The sequence below is a fragment of the Xenopus laevis genome, chromosome 7L, assembly GCF_017654675.1.
Source record: "Xenopus laevis strain J_2021 chromosome 7L, Xenopus_laevis_v10.1, whole genome shotgun sequence".
Classification (NCBI taxonomy): Eukaryota; Metazoa; Chordata; class Amphibia; order Anura; family Pipidae; genus Xenopus; species Xenopus laevis.
In genome coordinates, this window is record NC_054383.1 from 15,061,818 (window position 1) to 15,075,149 (window position 13,332).

The 13,332-nt window shown below is 40.6% G+C and overlaps 1 protein-coding gene across 2 annotated transcripts in view; it reads left to right on the forward strand.

Moving 5' to 3' along the window:
- The window catches only part of ctbp2.L (C-terminal binding protein 2 L homeolog), a 59,178-nt gene extending 47,443 nt beyond the window's left edge, over nt 1-11,735 (forward strand). For both annotated transcript variants that reach the window (XM_018225150.2, XM_018225148.2), the window contains 4 exons: nt 618-745; nt 2,511-2,628; nt 5,286-5,341; nt 11,055-11,735. In XM_018225150.2, coding sequence (XP_018080639.1) covers nt 618-745; nt 2,511-2,628; nt 5,286-5,325 — 286 coding nt within the window. In that variant the 3' untranslated portion in view covers nt 5,326-5,341; nt 11,055-11,735. The remainder of the gene's footprint in view (nt 1-617; nt 746-2,510; nt 2,629-5,285; nt 5,342-11,054) is intronic.
- The last annotated feature ends 1,597 nt before the right edge of the window (nt 11,736-13,332 follow it).

The following is a 13,332-nucleotide window of genomic DNA, read 5'->3' on the forward strand; positions in this document are numbered from 1 at the left end:
AAGGGCAACTGAACTTTAGGGCTACGGTATATGTGGCATTTTGATAGCTGTCAATGCTTTTAAAGGGGTTGATCACCTTTGAGTTACAGTAACATTTAGTATGATGTAGAGAGTGATATTCTGAGACAATTTGCAGTTGGTTTTCATTTTTTATTATTTGTGGTTTTTGAGATATTTAGCTTTTTGTTCAGCAGCTCTCCGGTTTGTAATTTAAGCAATCTGGTTGCCAGGGTCCTGGGTCCCCTAGCAACCATGCATTGATTTAAACAAAGGACTGGAATATGAATAGGAAAGGGTCTGGATAGAAAGAGGAGTAATTATAAATAGCAATAAAAATAATGTTGTCGCCTTACAGAGCATTTGTTTTTTAGATGGAGTCAGTGATCCCCCATTTGAAAGCTGGAAAGAGTCAAAACTATACAAATAAATTATTTATTTCAAAGCTGAAGTGTCAGTAGGCCTAACAATGCATAATCGGTATAACACACTTCCAAAGAGAGCAGCTGAGCTGAAAGCCTAATATCAGCGGTGTAAAATGGCTAAATATATAATTATATGCACGTGAAAATCTTTACTGCACAGTTCGAAAAACTACAAGGCAAATTTTTCATTGGTAGATTCGCTCAGGGCCCACTGAAAGATGCCCCGAACCTGATCTGCACCCCCCACACGGCATGGTACAGCGAGCAGGCCTCTCTCGAGATGAGGGAATCTGCCGCCACAGAGGTGCGCAGAGCTGTCACAGGTAAGTGTGGGGAATTATGAGATTTGTACATACTGTGTGGTGTTTATACAAATGGCCCGTAGATGTCACTGTGCTCAAGACTTATGCTGTGCATACTTTCTATACAGCTTGTGATGTTAGAGTTGCTTACTGTTGTGTAATGGCTACATGAACCTGCTAATAAAGCATGGTTATACTCTACTCATCCTCGGCTACCAAAACACCTACCAACACAATAAAGCCGGGCTCTTAAAGGATAAGTAAACCTTAAAAATAGGCCAATGTAAAATTGATGAGGGAGCTATTTTAAGCACTATTGCAATGTACATTTATTATTATTTTTTTTTTATTCCAAGATATTAAAGGAACAGTAACACCAAGTAATGAAAATATAATGCAGTGTTGTCCTGCACTGGTAAAACTGATGTGTTTGCTTCAGAAACACTACTATAGTTTATATAAACAAGCTGCCATGGAGCAATGGCAGAAATCGAAAAAAGGCTATATGGCACAGGTTAAATAATGGATAACAGATAACACCATTAGACAGACAGAGCTTATCTGCTGTGTAACTTGAGCTTTTTCTCCTTTGAATGGCTGCCCCCATTGCTACACAGCAGCTTATTTATATAAACAATAGTAATGTTTCTGAAGCAAACACAGCGGTTTTACCAGTGCAGGGCAACACTGCATTATATTTTCATTACTTTAAAACACTTTCCTTTTTTGACGTTACTGTTCCTTTAAGGGATACATATACTGTTAATAGGAATTAATTATGTTACAACAGCGCCACCTGCTGGTCATTTTCTGACCAGTCTGACCACCAAGTAGTCAAGGAAATTATCTTAAAAACAAGTCAAGGAAATTACTTTAAAACACTTACAGGAGAAAGAAAGAGGCTGCTCTGATGTTCTTCTGCTTAGGAAAAAAAAAAGAAACCTTTCTTAAATCTTTTCCTAACTAAAAAAACATCATAAAGATAAATGTATTCTGGGATGTATATAAGGACGGTCAAAGAGCCATAGTCTCTAGGATGCAGACCCCAGTTCAAGGGCACAATATTTAAAAATCAAAAAATATCCCCCAAAAACTAATTTTTATTCAAAAATATACAGACCCCGTGGTGTTCCACCAGACGCGTTTTATAACCTCTGGTACTTAATCATAGGCATTAATGATCCCAAATTAGCCAACAGACTTTATACACAAAGAGGCCCCTGCCATAGAGTTTAAAACCAATCAATTGTTGCTACATATTATTCAAGTGTCAGAGCAAAGTTATACATACACCATAGCAGAACTATAGCAATGTGTATGTATAACTTTGCTCTGACACTTGAAATTTGGGATCATTAATGCCTATGATTAAGTACCAGAGGTTATGAAACGCGTCAGGCGGAACACCACGGGGTCTGTATGTTTATTCTTTTAAAATGATTTTTTAATAAAAACTTATTTTGTATGGTACTATTTTGTTTATGGGATATTTTTTGATTTTAGAGCAGAGCAGCCTTTTAGATCAGAGCAGCCTTTTTCTTTCTCCTGACAACTTCCTTGACTACTTGGTGGTCAGACTGGTCGAAAAATGACCAGCAGGTGGTGCTGTTGTAACAAAATCAAATTGATTTTCATTAAAAGTAAATAAATAATGAATGTATATAAGGTTTACTTATCCTTTAAACTGAGGACATTCAATGTATTTCATTTAACTAGCGGAACCTTTGTTACTGTAGGCAGTAACGCTGCTCGTCTTTTACGTATCCCATCTCTTTTTCCACTTAAGGTCGCATCCCAGACAGTCTTAGAAACTGTGTGAACAAAGAGTTTTTAGTGGCATCAGCTCAGTGGCCAACGATGGAGCAGCCAATGACAAATGCAGAGTTGAACGGTGCTGCCTACAGGTGAGAAAGTGTATTCATGGATAAAATGGAAATAAATCCAGAGATTCCATGATTCAGAGGTGCAATTACAGAATAATTCCGGTCTGGCTAAATTCCACTACCAGTATAGCGGCTGTAATCTGCTATAAACTGGATATTAAAAGAAATGTAATCCCTTGAAAGAAACTCATGTAAAAAGGGTCAAAATGGTCCTCTGAGCATTTTTGCAATTAGCATAATTTTTCCTATGTATTCAAGACATTAGCAGTTTTTTGCACTGCTATTATAAAGAACTAAACAGCAGTACCACCTGCTCTACAGTTTCTCCAAATTGCTACAGATGGCAGAAAATGAAGTTAGTAAACAGAGGAAAGTGTAGTGATGTTCCCCTGCCTAGAACTGACTAGAGCAACATCACAAGACTTTCCTCTGTTCATTAACTGAATTTTCCGCCGTCTGAGTCCATGTTGGGGGTGAAAAAAAAAATTATTTCAGGTCCCCTCCACTGAACATGAAATGATGAGTGACCGATGTGTGCAAAATCCCTGGTGTCTCAGAACATCCCTCAGAGAAGCCATTTTTGATCAGTATAATGTCACTGAGATCATGAGTCACTATAAGATCAGTTACCAAGTCAGTTAGGAAATATTAATTCTTTCAGGTCTATAACTTACTCAAAGATAATGTAAAGGTAAACTTCCCCTAACTGATAAGCCATTGGCAATGTAACTGTTTTACTGCTGAGTTCATGAGGTTTGCATAATAAAAAGAGGTCAAATTCCATTAAAAAAAATCAATTTACAACTGTATGCACAGATATATGAGTTTATGTGCACAAGGTAACAGACCTTAGTGTGGCACATGTAAAGGTGGCCATACATGGGCAGATCCACTTGTTTGGTGAGGTCTCCAAATGAGCGGATCTTGGCCTGATATGCCCACCTTGAGCAGATGATATCAGACTGATCCAATTGTGGGTTGTAGGACCCAACGATCTGATCACAATGGCAGGAACGCAGTCCTCGATCCGATTATTCATCCGATGGGATTTTGAAACCTGTCCAATCAATTCTCGGCAAATACAAAAGGGGGATGTGGGAGCACTCACATTGCTAAGTAGAAATGTATATAAGTATAAGGGAAGTGCTACTGACATAACCAAATGGGTCCGTGCACATTCCCTGGGCCCCTGTCTAAGTAATTCAGTAGATATGCAAATGCATGTGTTCACAAAGACAGGGGTTTTTAGTTACAAAGTTATGATCATAAAGTTGAAAAGCCACTACTTAGCAATGTGAGTGCTCCCACAACCCCCATTTTGCATTTGCAATCAATTCTCGCCCGATATCGGTCAGGGAAGCCATCGGAGGGCCCAAAAAACTGTCCAATAAGCTGCCGACTTGTTCTGTCAGCAGATTTTATTGGCCCGTGTATGGACTCCTTAAAGGAGAGGAAATACCATTTTACACTTGGGGATGCCAATGTAAGGCACCCCAAGTGACTACTTCTACTTACCTGGCACTCCGGGCCGGTGCCCCTATCAGCAGAAAACTGAACCAGTTTCTAGCCAGCACCACAAATCGATCCTCTTCCCACATCTTCAGATCTTCTCACCAGGGTCAGAGTGGACAATGGGGGGCCCACCAGGTTCCCAACTTCTAGGCCCCCCACGCACATTTGCAAACTCTTGGCCCCCATGTGCGAACGGATTGCACACATGCGCAAACGCAGGAGCGGTGCTCATGCACAAAAGCCGGCATGGCGCGCAAACGCCTGTGCACATGCGAAATGTCCGGAGTTCGCCGCCCCCGTTTAGTTTTTTTGGGGGGGGCGGCAGATCGGGAGAGGGGGTCTGGTCTGGTCCTGCCGGCCCAGTCCGACCCTGCTTCTCATGGCTGCGCATGAGCATTAGATCTTAAAGGCGAACTTTAATGAAAAAGCCGGCTATTTCATTCTACTGCACATGCGTCTGCCCCGGGAAATTTAAAAACTGAAAAGCAGGCAGAGGATCGCTATGTGTTGCTTTGCTAGAAGAACCCCAGTCTGGTGCAGTTTCCTGCTGATAGGAGCACCAGCAGGGGGTGTCAGGTAAGTCAATGCATTCCCTTGGGGGTGACTTACTTTTGGCACCCCAAGTGTAAAATTGTATTTCTTCTCCTTTACTTGATCATAGTAGGGTGCTAGATTGTTTAGTACAGGCACAGGTACCCTCCACCCCACTCCATGTCACAGCTGTTGCGGATGAGACTATATAGTCAGTTTTCATTGCTCCATTTGCGGAGTCCCCTTCTGAGTAATTTTGGTGGTCAAACTGCAGGGTCATCAGCAAGTTGGCCAAAAGTTCAATTCGGTCTGATAAGTAGGGGGTGCATATTCCATGGTGTAGTATTCAGACAGGGGGACCACAGATCACACCCAAAGTTATGCCCTTGGGACCAACCTATTATTCAGTTTGTTACACAGAGTCACGACAGAAAAGGTAAGGGCAAGTATATTTGCAAGCAACCGGCCCACATGTGGTGGAGCTGAAAGGACAGGGTTAATGCAATCTAGACTTGTGTTATAATTTCCTTATTCACTGTCTTTTTTTTCCTTGTAAATGTGCATAGCCACTGGCTATAGGACGTCTCTATCCTGTGTCTGTGCTTCTGACTGTGCTCTTGTGTCTGTCTGTGCAGATCTGTATGCTCGCAGCCACTGCAGGGGGAGAAGCGCTGAGTGTCAACTGCAACCTGTAAGGAAGCGAAAACATTTCTGCCTTTTTTTTCCACCTAACCCTTTATCTTCTTCCAGAATTGCCTTTAAGAGACGTGAGGGCTAGAGCTTGTAGGTTTAATGCAGTAGGACTGGGTGCTCTCATATCGGGGCAAAACATTCTGTATCTCCTACTGTTTTCATTATGGCACCAGTTGGAATTTATTAAATTAGGTCTTTCCATCTGTACTGTATCTAATCCAGGCCAAATGCCAGAGGGGCTGCTGTAAGATGCCATAGACAGTCACTATTTAGAGGGCTGGTAAATAGTGAATGTAATATTAATGAGGCAGCTATTCTAAGCAGTTTTGCAATGTACATTCATTTTTTTTATTCTAAAATTTTAAAGGATACATGTACTGTTAATATGAATTAATTTTGTTACAACAGCGCCACCTGCCGGTCATTTTCTGACCAGTCTGACCACCAAGTAGTCAAGGAAGTTGTCAGGAGAAAGAAAGAGGCTGCTCTGATGTTCTTCTGCTGAGGAAAATTTTGAAAAAGATTTCTAATTTTTTCCTAAGCAGATGAACATCAGAGCAGTCTCTTTCTTTCTCCTGACAACTTCCTTGACTACTTGGTAGTCAGAATGGTTGGAAAATTACCAGCAGGTGGCGCTGTTGTAACTAAATTCATTCATTTTAACTAGGGATGCATCAAATCCAGGATTTGGTTCGGGATTCAGCCTTTTTCCGTAGGATTCAGATTCGCCCGAATCCTTTTGCCTGGCCGAACCAAATCCTAATTTGCATATGCAAATTAGGGCCGGGGAGGGAAATCGTGTGACTTTTTGTCACAAAACAAGGAAATAAAAAATGTTTTCCCCTTCCCCCCCCCTAATATAGGCAAATTAGGATTCAGTCCGGCCAAATCGTTCGCGAAGGATTCGGCCGAATCCAAATAGTAGATTTGGTGCATCCCTAATATTAACAGTACATGTGTCCTTTAATATCTTGGAATTAAAAAAAAAAAATTAATGAATGTACACTGCAAAAGTGCTTAGAATAGCTCCCTCATTTATTTTACATTCACTTATTTTTAAGGTTTACTTATCCTTTAAAATATATTGTTATACATTTATCTCATTATCGTATGCAGGGTGAGCAGAGGACTGGTGTCAGAGGAATGGAACCTTATATCACCTACAATAAAAATTAACCCTTTGCATGTCGGCAGCTCTTTGATATATAATGAGCCCTGCAGAGATGGGAGCAGCATAGATCAAAGGGAGGACAGCGTTGGCACTAAAACGGTTAATTTCTTACCACCCAAGATTAAAAATAAATGACTATTGAAATGAAAACATGGCAATAACCTGACAGTGGGAGTCTTTGTCACTGTATCATATGAGCTTTATTGATATTCAATATCTGGAAATCCCTGCAGAATAGAGTTCTATAAATAAAGGATAATATGAATAACAGTCATATGTGTTGTTATAAAGCTGCCTGGAAGTGTTATCATGGGCTGCAGTGGAATTCTGGGATTGGAGCGGTCTATTAACAGGGTTATTAGTGGGAAGAGGAAAGTCCAGTTCCTTATACAGCTGGAGTCCTGATAGCAAATCTCTGATAATAAACCCATTTGTAAATGTATTTCCCAGCCGTTGTGTGTAACCTTGTGCCGCTCATTAAAGGGCCACTCTAAGGGGCATATTAATCAAGGGTTGAATTTCGAATTGAAAAAACTTCGAAATTCGAATTCAAAAAGACCAACCGAAACAAAGTCAAAGGTTTTTTTTTTTGGTTGAATAGATCCGTTTTTGATTGAATAGGTCCGTATTCGGCCAAATTCGAATCGAAGTTTTTCCCCAAAAAAAACGTTGATTTTTCAAAGTCCACCAATTGACTCTAAATAGGTTCTAGGAGGTCCCTCATAGGCTAAAACAGAAATTCGGCAGGTTTTAGATGGCAAGAACATGATCAATTTCGATATTCAAATTTTTTTCAAATTCAAATCGAATTTGGACTATTTCCTAGTCGAAAATTCACCTCGACCTTTGATAATTTTGCCCCTTAATATGATGCAGAGAGTGATATTTGCAGTTGGTTTTAATTTTTTATTATTTGCGCTTTTTGAATTATTTAGCTTTTTATTCAAATGTATCTCAAATGAGATAAATTTGAGTTTAAGTAAATCGGCCCCTAAATATAGTGTTGAACCATTATAATAAGAAGCTCTGTATAAGTTCGACATTCTGTGTACGGTAATAGCCTTGCAGAACTTAAAATATTTCACCTTCTTTGGGGCTCGGCCTTGTCTTTTGGACAAGTCTAATGCTCATAGCAAAACTATATTATTATTATTAGTAGTAGTAGTAGTACAGGTATGGGACCTGTTATATAGAATGTTCAGGACCTGGGGTTTTCCGGATAACTGATCTTTCCGTAATTTAGATCTTTATGCCCTAAATCTACTAGATAATCAAGTAAACATTAAATAAACCCAATAGGCTGGTTTTGCTTCCAATAAGGATTAATTATATCTTAGTTGGGATCAAGTACAAGCTACTGTTTTATTATTACAGAGAAAAAGGAAATCATTTTTAAAAATTTGGATTATCTTGATAAAATGGAGTCTATGGGAGACGACCTTCTAATAATTCAGAAATTTCTGGATAACAGGTTTACGGATAACGGATCCCATACCCATAGTAGCCCTGTAAAAAAAAAAAAGCTGACTGCAGATGGCAAAAGGCATAGCAAGAAAGTAGGCTAGAAATACTGCACGTTATGATTTTGGGTTCTGTGTTAGTCCAAGGCAACCACAGCCCTTTAGCAGTAAGGATTTGTGCCTGTGAAGATGCCCCAGTAGCTCCCCATCTTCCTTCTGCTGATTCACTGCACATGCTCTGTGCTGCTGTCACGACATACTGTATGTATGTATATATATATATATATATATATATATATATATACTGTATGTATGTATGTATATATATATATATATATATATATATATATATATATATATATATATATATATATATATATATATATATATATATATAGAATATGACATTCACAATACAAGGCTGATCAGTAACTCATTTTGATTCACATTACATAAAAACCAATGCTGCACCCGAATGGATTAATACTCCAAGCTCCTCTGCATGGCTAATGCCATATACATACGCATGCCCTGTAACTTTTGCCAAATCAGGGGGGGTGGGGTGGCGTCCATAGGTTCCCGACGGGTAGAGGACCTGAATATGGAAAGATCTACAGATACCTTTGAAGGCCTGGATCATCATTACTGTCATAGGACTGGTACAGTAAGTTCAGCCATATTCATTTTTAGGATTTAGTTTTCCTTTAAACTACTGCCGTCTGATTTGATATGAGGGTGGAAAGGACATTAGCAGACCGATGCAACGCAGCTGGGGAAACCATTTTGGTCAGGGACCTCCTTATTGATTTTCTAGCGCATTAGCACTTTAACAGAACCAACCTCTCCCACGTAATATAGATGTTTTGTTTTTTTATTGAGCTTATTAACAACTGTCACTTGCCTTTAAGATAAATGCATTCTAAGGCTAATGTCACACAGGGCAACTTGTCTGCAGCAAATTAATGCAGGCGGAAAATACAGTGGGTTCTTAATGGAGAAGGCCTTACTCACTGTTGAAGGCATCCGGAGGAACATTCCTCAAAGATCCATTCACATCAAAATTAGGAGCATCTACTCGCTATACAATATTTTGTGTGACCATTATTATAACACCTCCCCTGAAAGCCCATCATTCCCTTGTCTCAAGCCTCACCTCACGTTCAAATTATTTCCAAATAATACAATATATTGTAAATTCTATCCTTATAAACGGTGAGTTCTGATGTCATTTCTGTCACATGACTCACTTAAACTTGTGTATTATAATAAACAAAATACCCCGAGTTGCAAAATATGAGGATATTAGAAGTTACCTCTGAGTTCCATGACCTGTATAAAAACACTCGGCCTTCAGCCTCGTGTTTTTATATGGTCATGGAACTCCTCGGTAACTTCTAATATCCTTATAATTTACAACAGGGGGTACTTTATTCACTATATAGTGAAAGCAAATAAAGAGATGATATGAACTGCTCACACTCACACAATGGCTAGATCTTGATTTTCTACAGTCACTAAGCCATTCGCATCGTTTTAGGCAAAACAAAATCCAGTGTGGTCTTGGTATGAAACTCAGCCAGTTTTGGCCGATGCTCTCCTGCTTCTGTCACTTTGGGGGAAATTCAGCCAGTTTTGCCCAATGTTCACCTACTCGTCACTTTGGGGGAAATTCAGCCAGTTTTGCCCAAAGTTCTCCTGCTTACGTCACTTTGGTGGGGAAATTCAGACAGTTTTTGCCAATGTTCTCCTGCTGCTGTCACTTTGGGGGAATTCAGCCAGTTTTCCCCAATGTTCTCCTGCTCGTCACTTTAGGGGAAATTCAGACAGTTTTGCCCAATGCTCTCCTGCTTCTGCCACTTTGGTGGAAATTCAGACAGTTTTGCCCAAAGCTCTCCTGCTTCTGTCACTTTGGTGGAAATTCAGACAGTTTTGCCCAAAGCTCTCCTGCTTCTGTCGCTTTGGGGAAACTCTAGCTAGTTTTGCCGAATGTTCTCCTGTTTGTGTCACTTGGGGAATCTCAGACAGTTTTTCCCAATGTTCACCTACTCGTCACTTTGGGTTAAATTCAGCCAGTTTTGCCCAATGCTCTCCTGCTTCTGCCACTTTGGTGGAAATTCAGACAGTTTTGCCCAAAGCTCTCCTGCTTCTGTCGCTTTGGGGAAACTCTAGCTAGTTTTGCCGAATGTTCTCCTGTTTGTGTCACTTGGGGAATCTCAGACAGTTTTTCCCAATGTTCACCTACTCGTCACTTTGGGTTAAATTCAGCCAGTTTTGCCCAATGCTCTCCTGCTTCTGCCACTTTTGCGGGAAATGCAGCCAGTTTTGCCCAATGCTCTCCTGCTTCTGCCACTTTAGGGGAAATTCAGCCAGTTTTGCTCAATGTTCTCCTGCTCTTGTCACTTTGGGGAAACTCTAGCTAGTTTTGCCGAATGTTCTTCTGTGTGTCACTTAGGGAATCTCAGGCAGTTTAGCCCAATGTTCACCTACTCGTCACTTTGGGTTAAATTCAGCCAGTTTTGCCCAATGCTCTCCTGCTTCTGTCACTTTAGGGGAAATTCAGCCAGTTTTGCTCAATGTTCTCCTGCTCTTGTCACTTTGGGGAAACTCTAGCTAGTTTTGCTGAATGTTCTTCTGTGTGTCACTTGGGGAATCTCAGGCAGTTTAGCCCAATGTTCACCTACTCGTCACTTTGGGTTAAATTCAGCCAGTTTTGCCCAATGCTCTCCTGCTTCTGTCACTTTGGGGGAAATTCAGACAGTTTTGCCCAATGTTCTCCTGCTCTTGTCACTTTGGGGGAAATTCAGCCAATTGAGATTCATTCCTACCTCAAATGTCTTTCCTACATTCTAGGATTCTGAGTACCCTTAGATTAGATATAGGAAACTAAGGGGTTGAGCCCATAAATGGGACATCAATATTTGCATGTTGTTCTAAGCTGTTCCATGAGGCTCGTAGCATGTCCTGCTCTTCCCAGTCATTTTTACCATTCCACTCCATTGTTTGTGCCTGAGAACAGAAGCATAGGGATGGGGAAATACTATTAGTTATGTACTGATCTATTTGCTTTTGTCTCTCTGCAGATATCTCGGTGGTGGCCATTATCTCAGCCAGCAGTCAATGAACACCAAGGATATGTCCAAATGGCATTACCGCTTCATATAACATCCCCCTCAGTGATTCCTTCTTCAACCAGCTCTCACGTAACAGGGACCAATATACCGAGCAATAGAAAACGGCTGTGACTGACAGTTTCAGGTGGCAGTTTACTGTAGCCAAGAAACACAGCTTTAAACCAGACAACCCATCAGTTTAGGAAATTGTTTCTAGTACTAGAGTCGGCAGCCATGTTATCACACCGTGCATTGTTATACCTCATTAAATACAACGCAAGGGAAGAGGATGATTGAGGCAAGCACATCCAATATTAGCAGACTCTGCTCTCGTCTTTCCTACAGGATGGAAATCTCCAGCTGATTATACTTGAGGACTGGTTACGTCGGGTTTACATGGGAAAACAGAAAAAGAACACTGGCATTCAATGGTCGTCCAACGCCAACCAGAAGGCATATTTAGTGTGTTTTTATCTTGTCTGTTTGTCCTTCTGCTCCAATGGCTCAGGAAATCTATTGTCTAGGTACAAAATAATTATTTTCTAAAACTGGATTCTTGTCTTTTCATATCTCTTTTTTTTTTATATCTTTCCTGAATTTATGTTGATCCCCCATCAGTTTTGATTGGAATAAAAGTGTATTATGTGCTAATAGGGGCAACGTTTACACTGGATGTGGGGAGAGAATTGTAATCACTGGATTAATGGGAACAGGAAGCAATTGGACACCATTCCTGGACTCCCATCAACACATTTTCTTCCTAAGAGAAAAGGCGGAGGGATGGAAACCCAATGGCACATTTATCAGAGAGTCAAATCAAAGCTCAATATTCACTTGTGCAGGATTTTTAGGTCCATTATGAAGGGGTTGTTTACCTTTAAATTTAGTATGCTGTAGAAAGCAATATTCAGAGAAGGTGCAGTTGGTTTCATTGATTATTATTTATGGTTTCTGAGTTATTTAGCTTTTTGTTCAGCAGCTCTCCAGTTTGCAATTTCAGCAATCTGGTTGCTAGGGTCCAAAGTACCCTGGCAACCATGCACTGAATAAGAGACTGGAATATGAATAGATGAAGGTCCTGCATCGATGAGTAATTAAAAAAAAAATAGCTATAGCAATAAAATGTGTAGCCTTACAATGGAGTTTTTTTTAGAGGGCGCACCCATTTAAAAGCTAAAAAATCAGAAGGCGGTAAATAATTCAAAAACTATAAAAAAAAAAAAAATGAAGACCAATTGAAAAGTTGCTTAAAATCAGCCAGTCTATAACATACTAAAACGTAACATTTCCCCCAGAACGGAGGAAGGGCGGAAGAACTAAACAATATAATAAAAGAAAAGCAAACATAAGCAGCGGCAATAGACAGTTTTAAATTAGCGCAGTCTGCTTAAGGTCAAAGTCCCCTTTTAAGGGCAGAGACATACTCAGATTCAGGGAGATTAGTCGCCCTTCTTCGGGGGCGATTAATCTCCCCAAACTGCCTCCCTGTCAAATGTAAATCGTCGGCAGGATGGCACTCGGAGCGCTTCATTTTCCGAAGTTGCCTCATGAGGAAACGAAGCGCTCCGACTGCCATCCCGACGGCAATTTACATTCTAGCCGGCAGGAAGGCAGTTTGTGGAGATTAGTCGCCCGAAAAAAAGATTTGTCGCCGGGCTACGAATCTGCACGCGTCTCTGCCCTAAAATGCAAATCGTGCGGAAAAATGACATGACTTGGCTTTACTAAGTGCAACATGAACATTTTGATGCGTCAATTCTTATAACTTGTGCAGAACTATGAATAAAGAGGTTAGAGAGTCCATGAGCCCCTGTTCTTTCTCTTCTGCAATGAAACCCCAACAGCTTCATCCAGTGGCCAGATCCAGTGGCCAGATGGCTTGTAATGGGCAGGACAGATACACACCGGCACAGCAGCAGCAAAAAATGCCTAGAATTGTCACAAGCAACAAGTTGTTGCATTGGGATGCCAACTCCTCTGGATAGCCGATTTAAGGCTGGTTTATTCTCCTTGGTTATTGAAAGTTGGAATGTAAATATTGCTCTACTAGGTCCCTCATTCATTTAACTAGAAACCCAGAAGCCAAAGCCAGGCCAAGAGGTTCTTGAACCATAGGCAAAGTCATCCACCCAACCTCCTTGCTGCCCACTTGTATGATTTCCATGATACCAGGCAGAAGCACGTGCCTACGGCCTGAGCAGCATCAGCAATTAATAACAACCAGCCCTGGAGCATCATTTCTATCTCA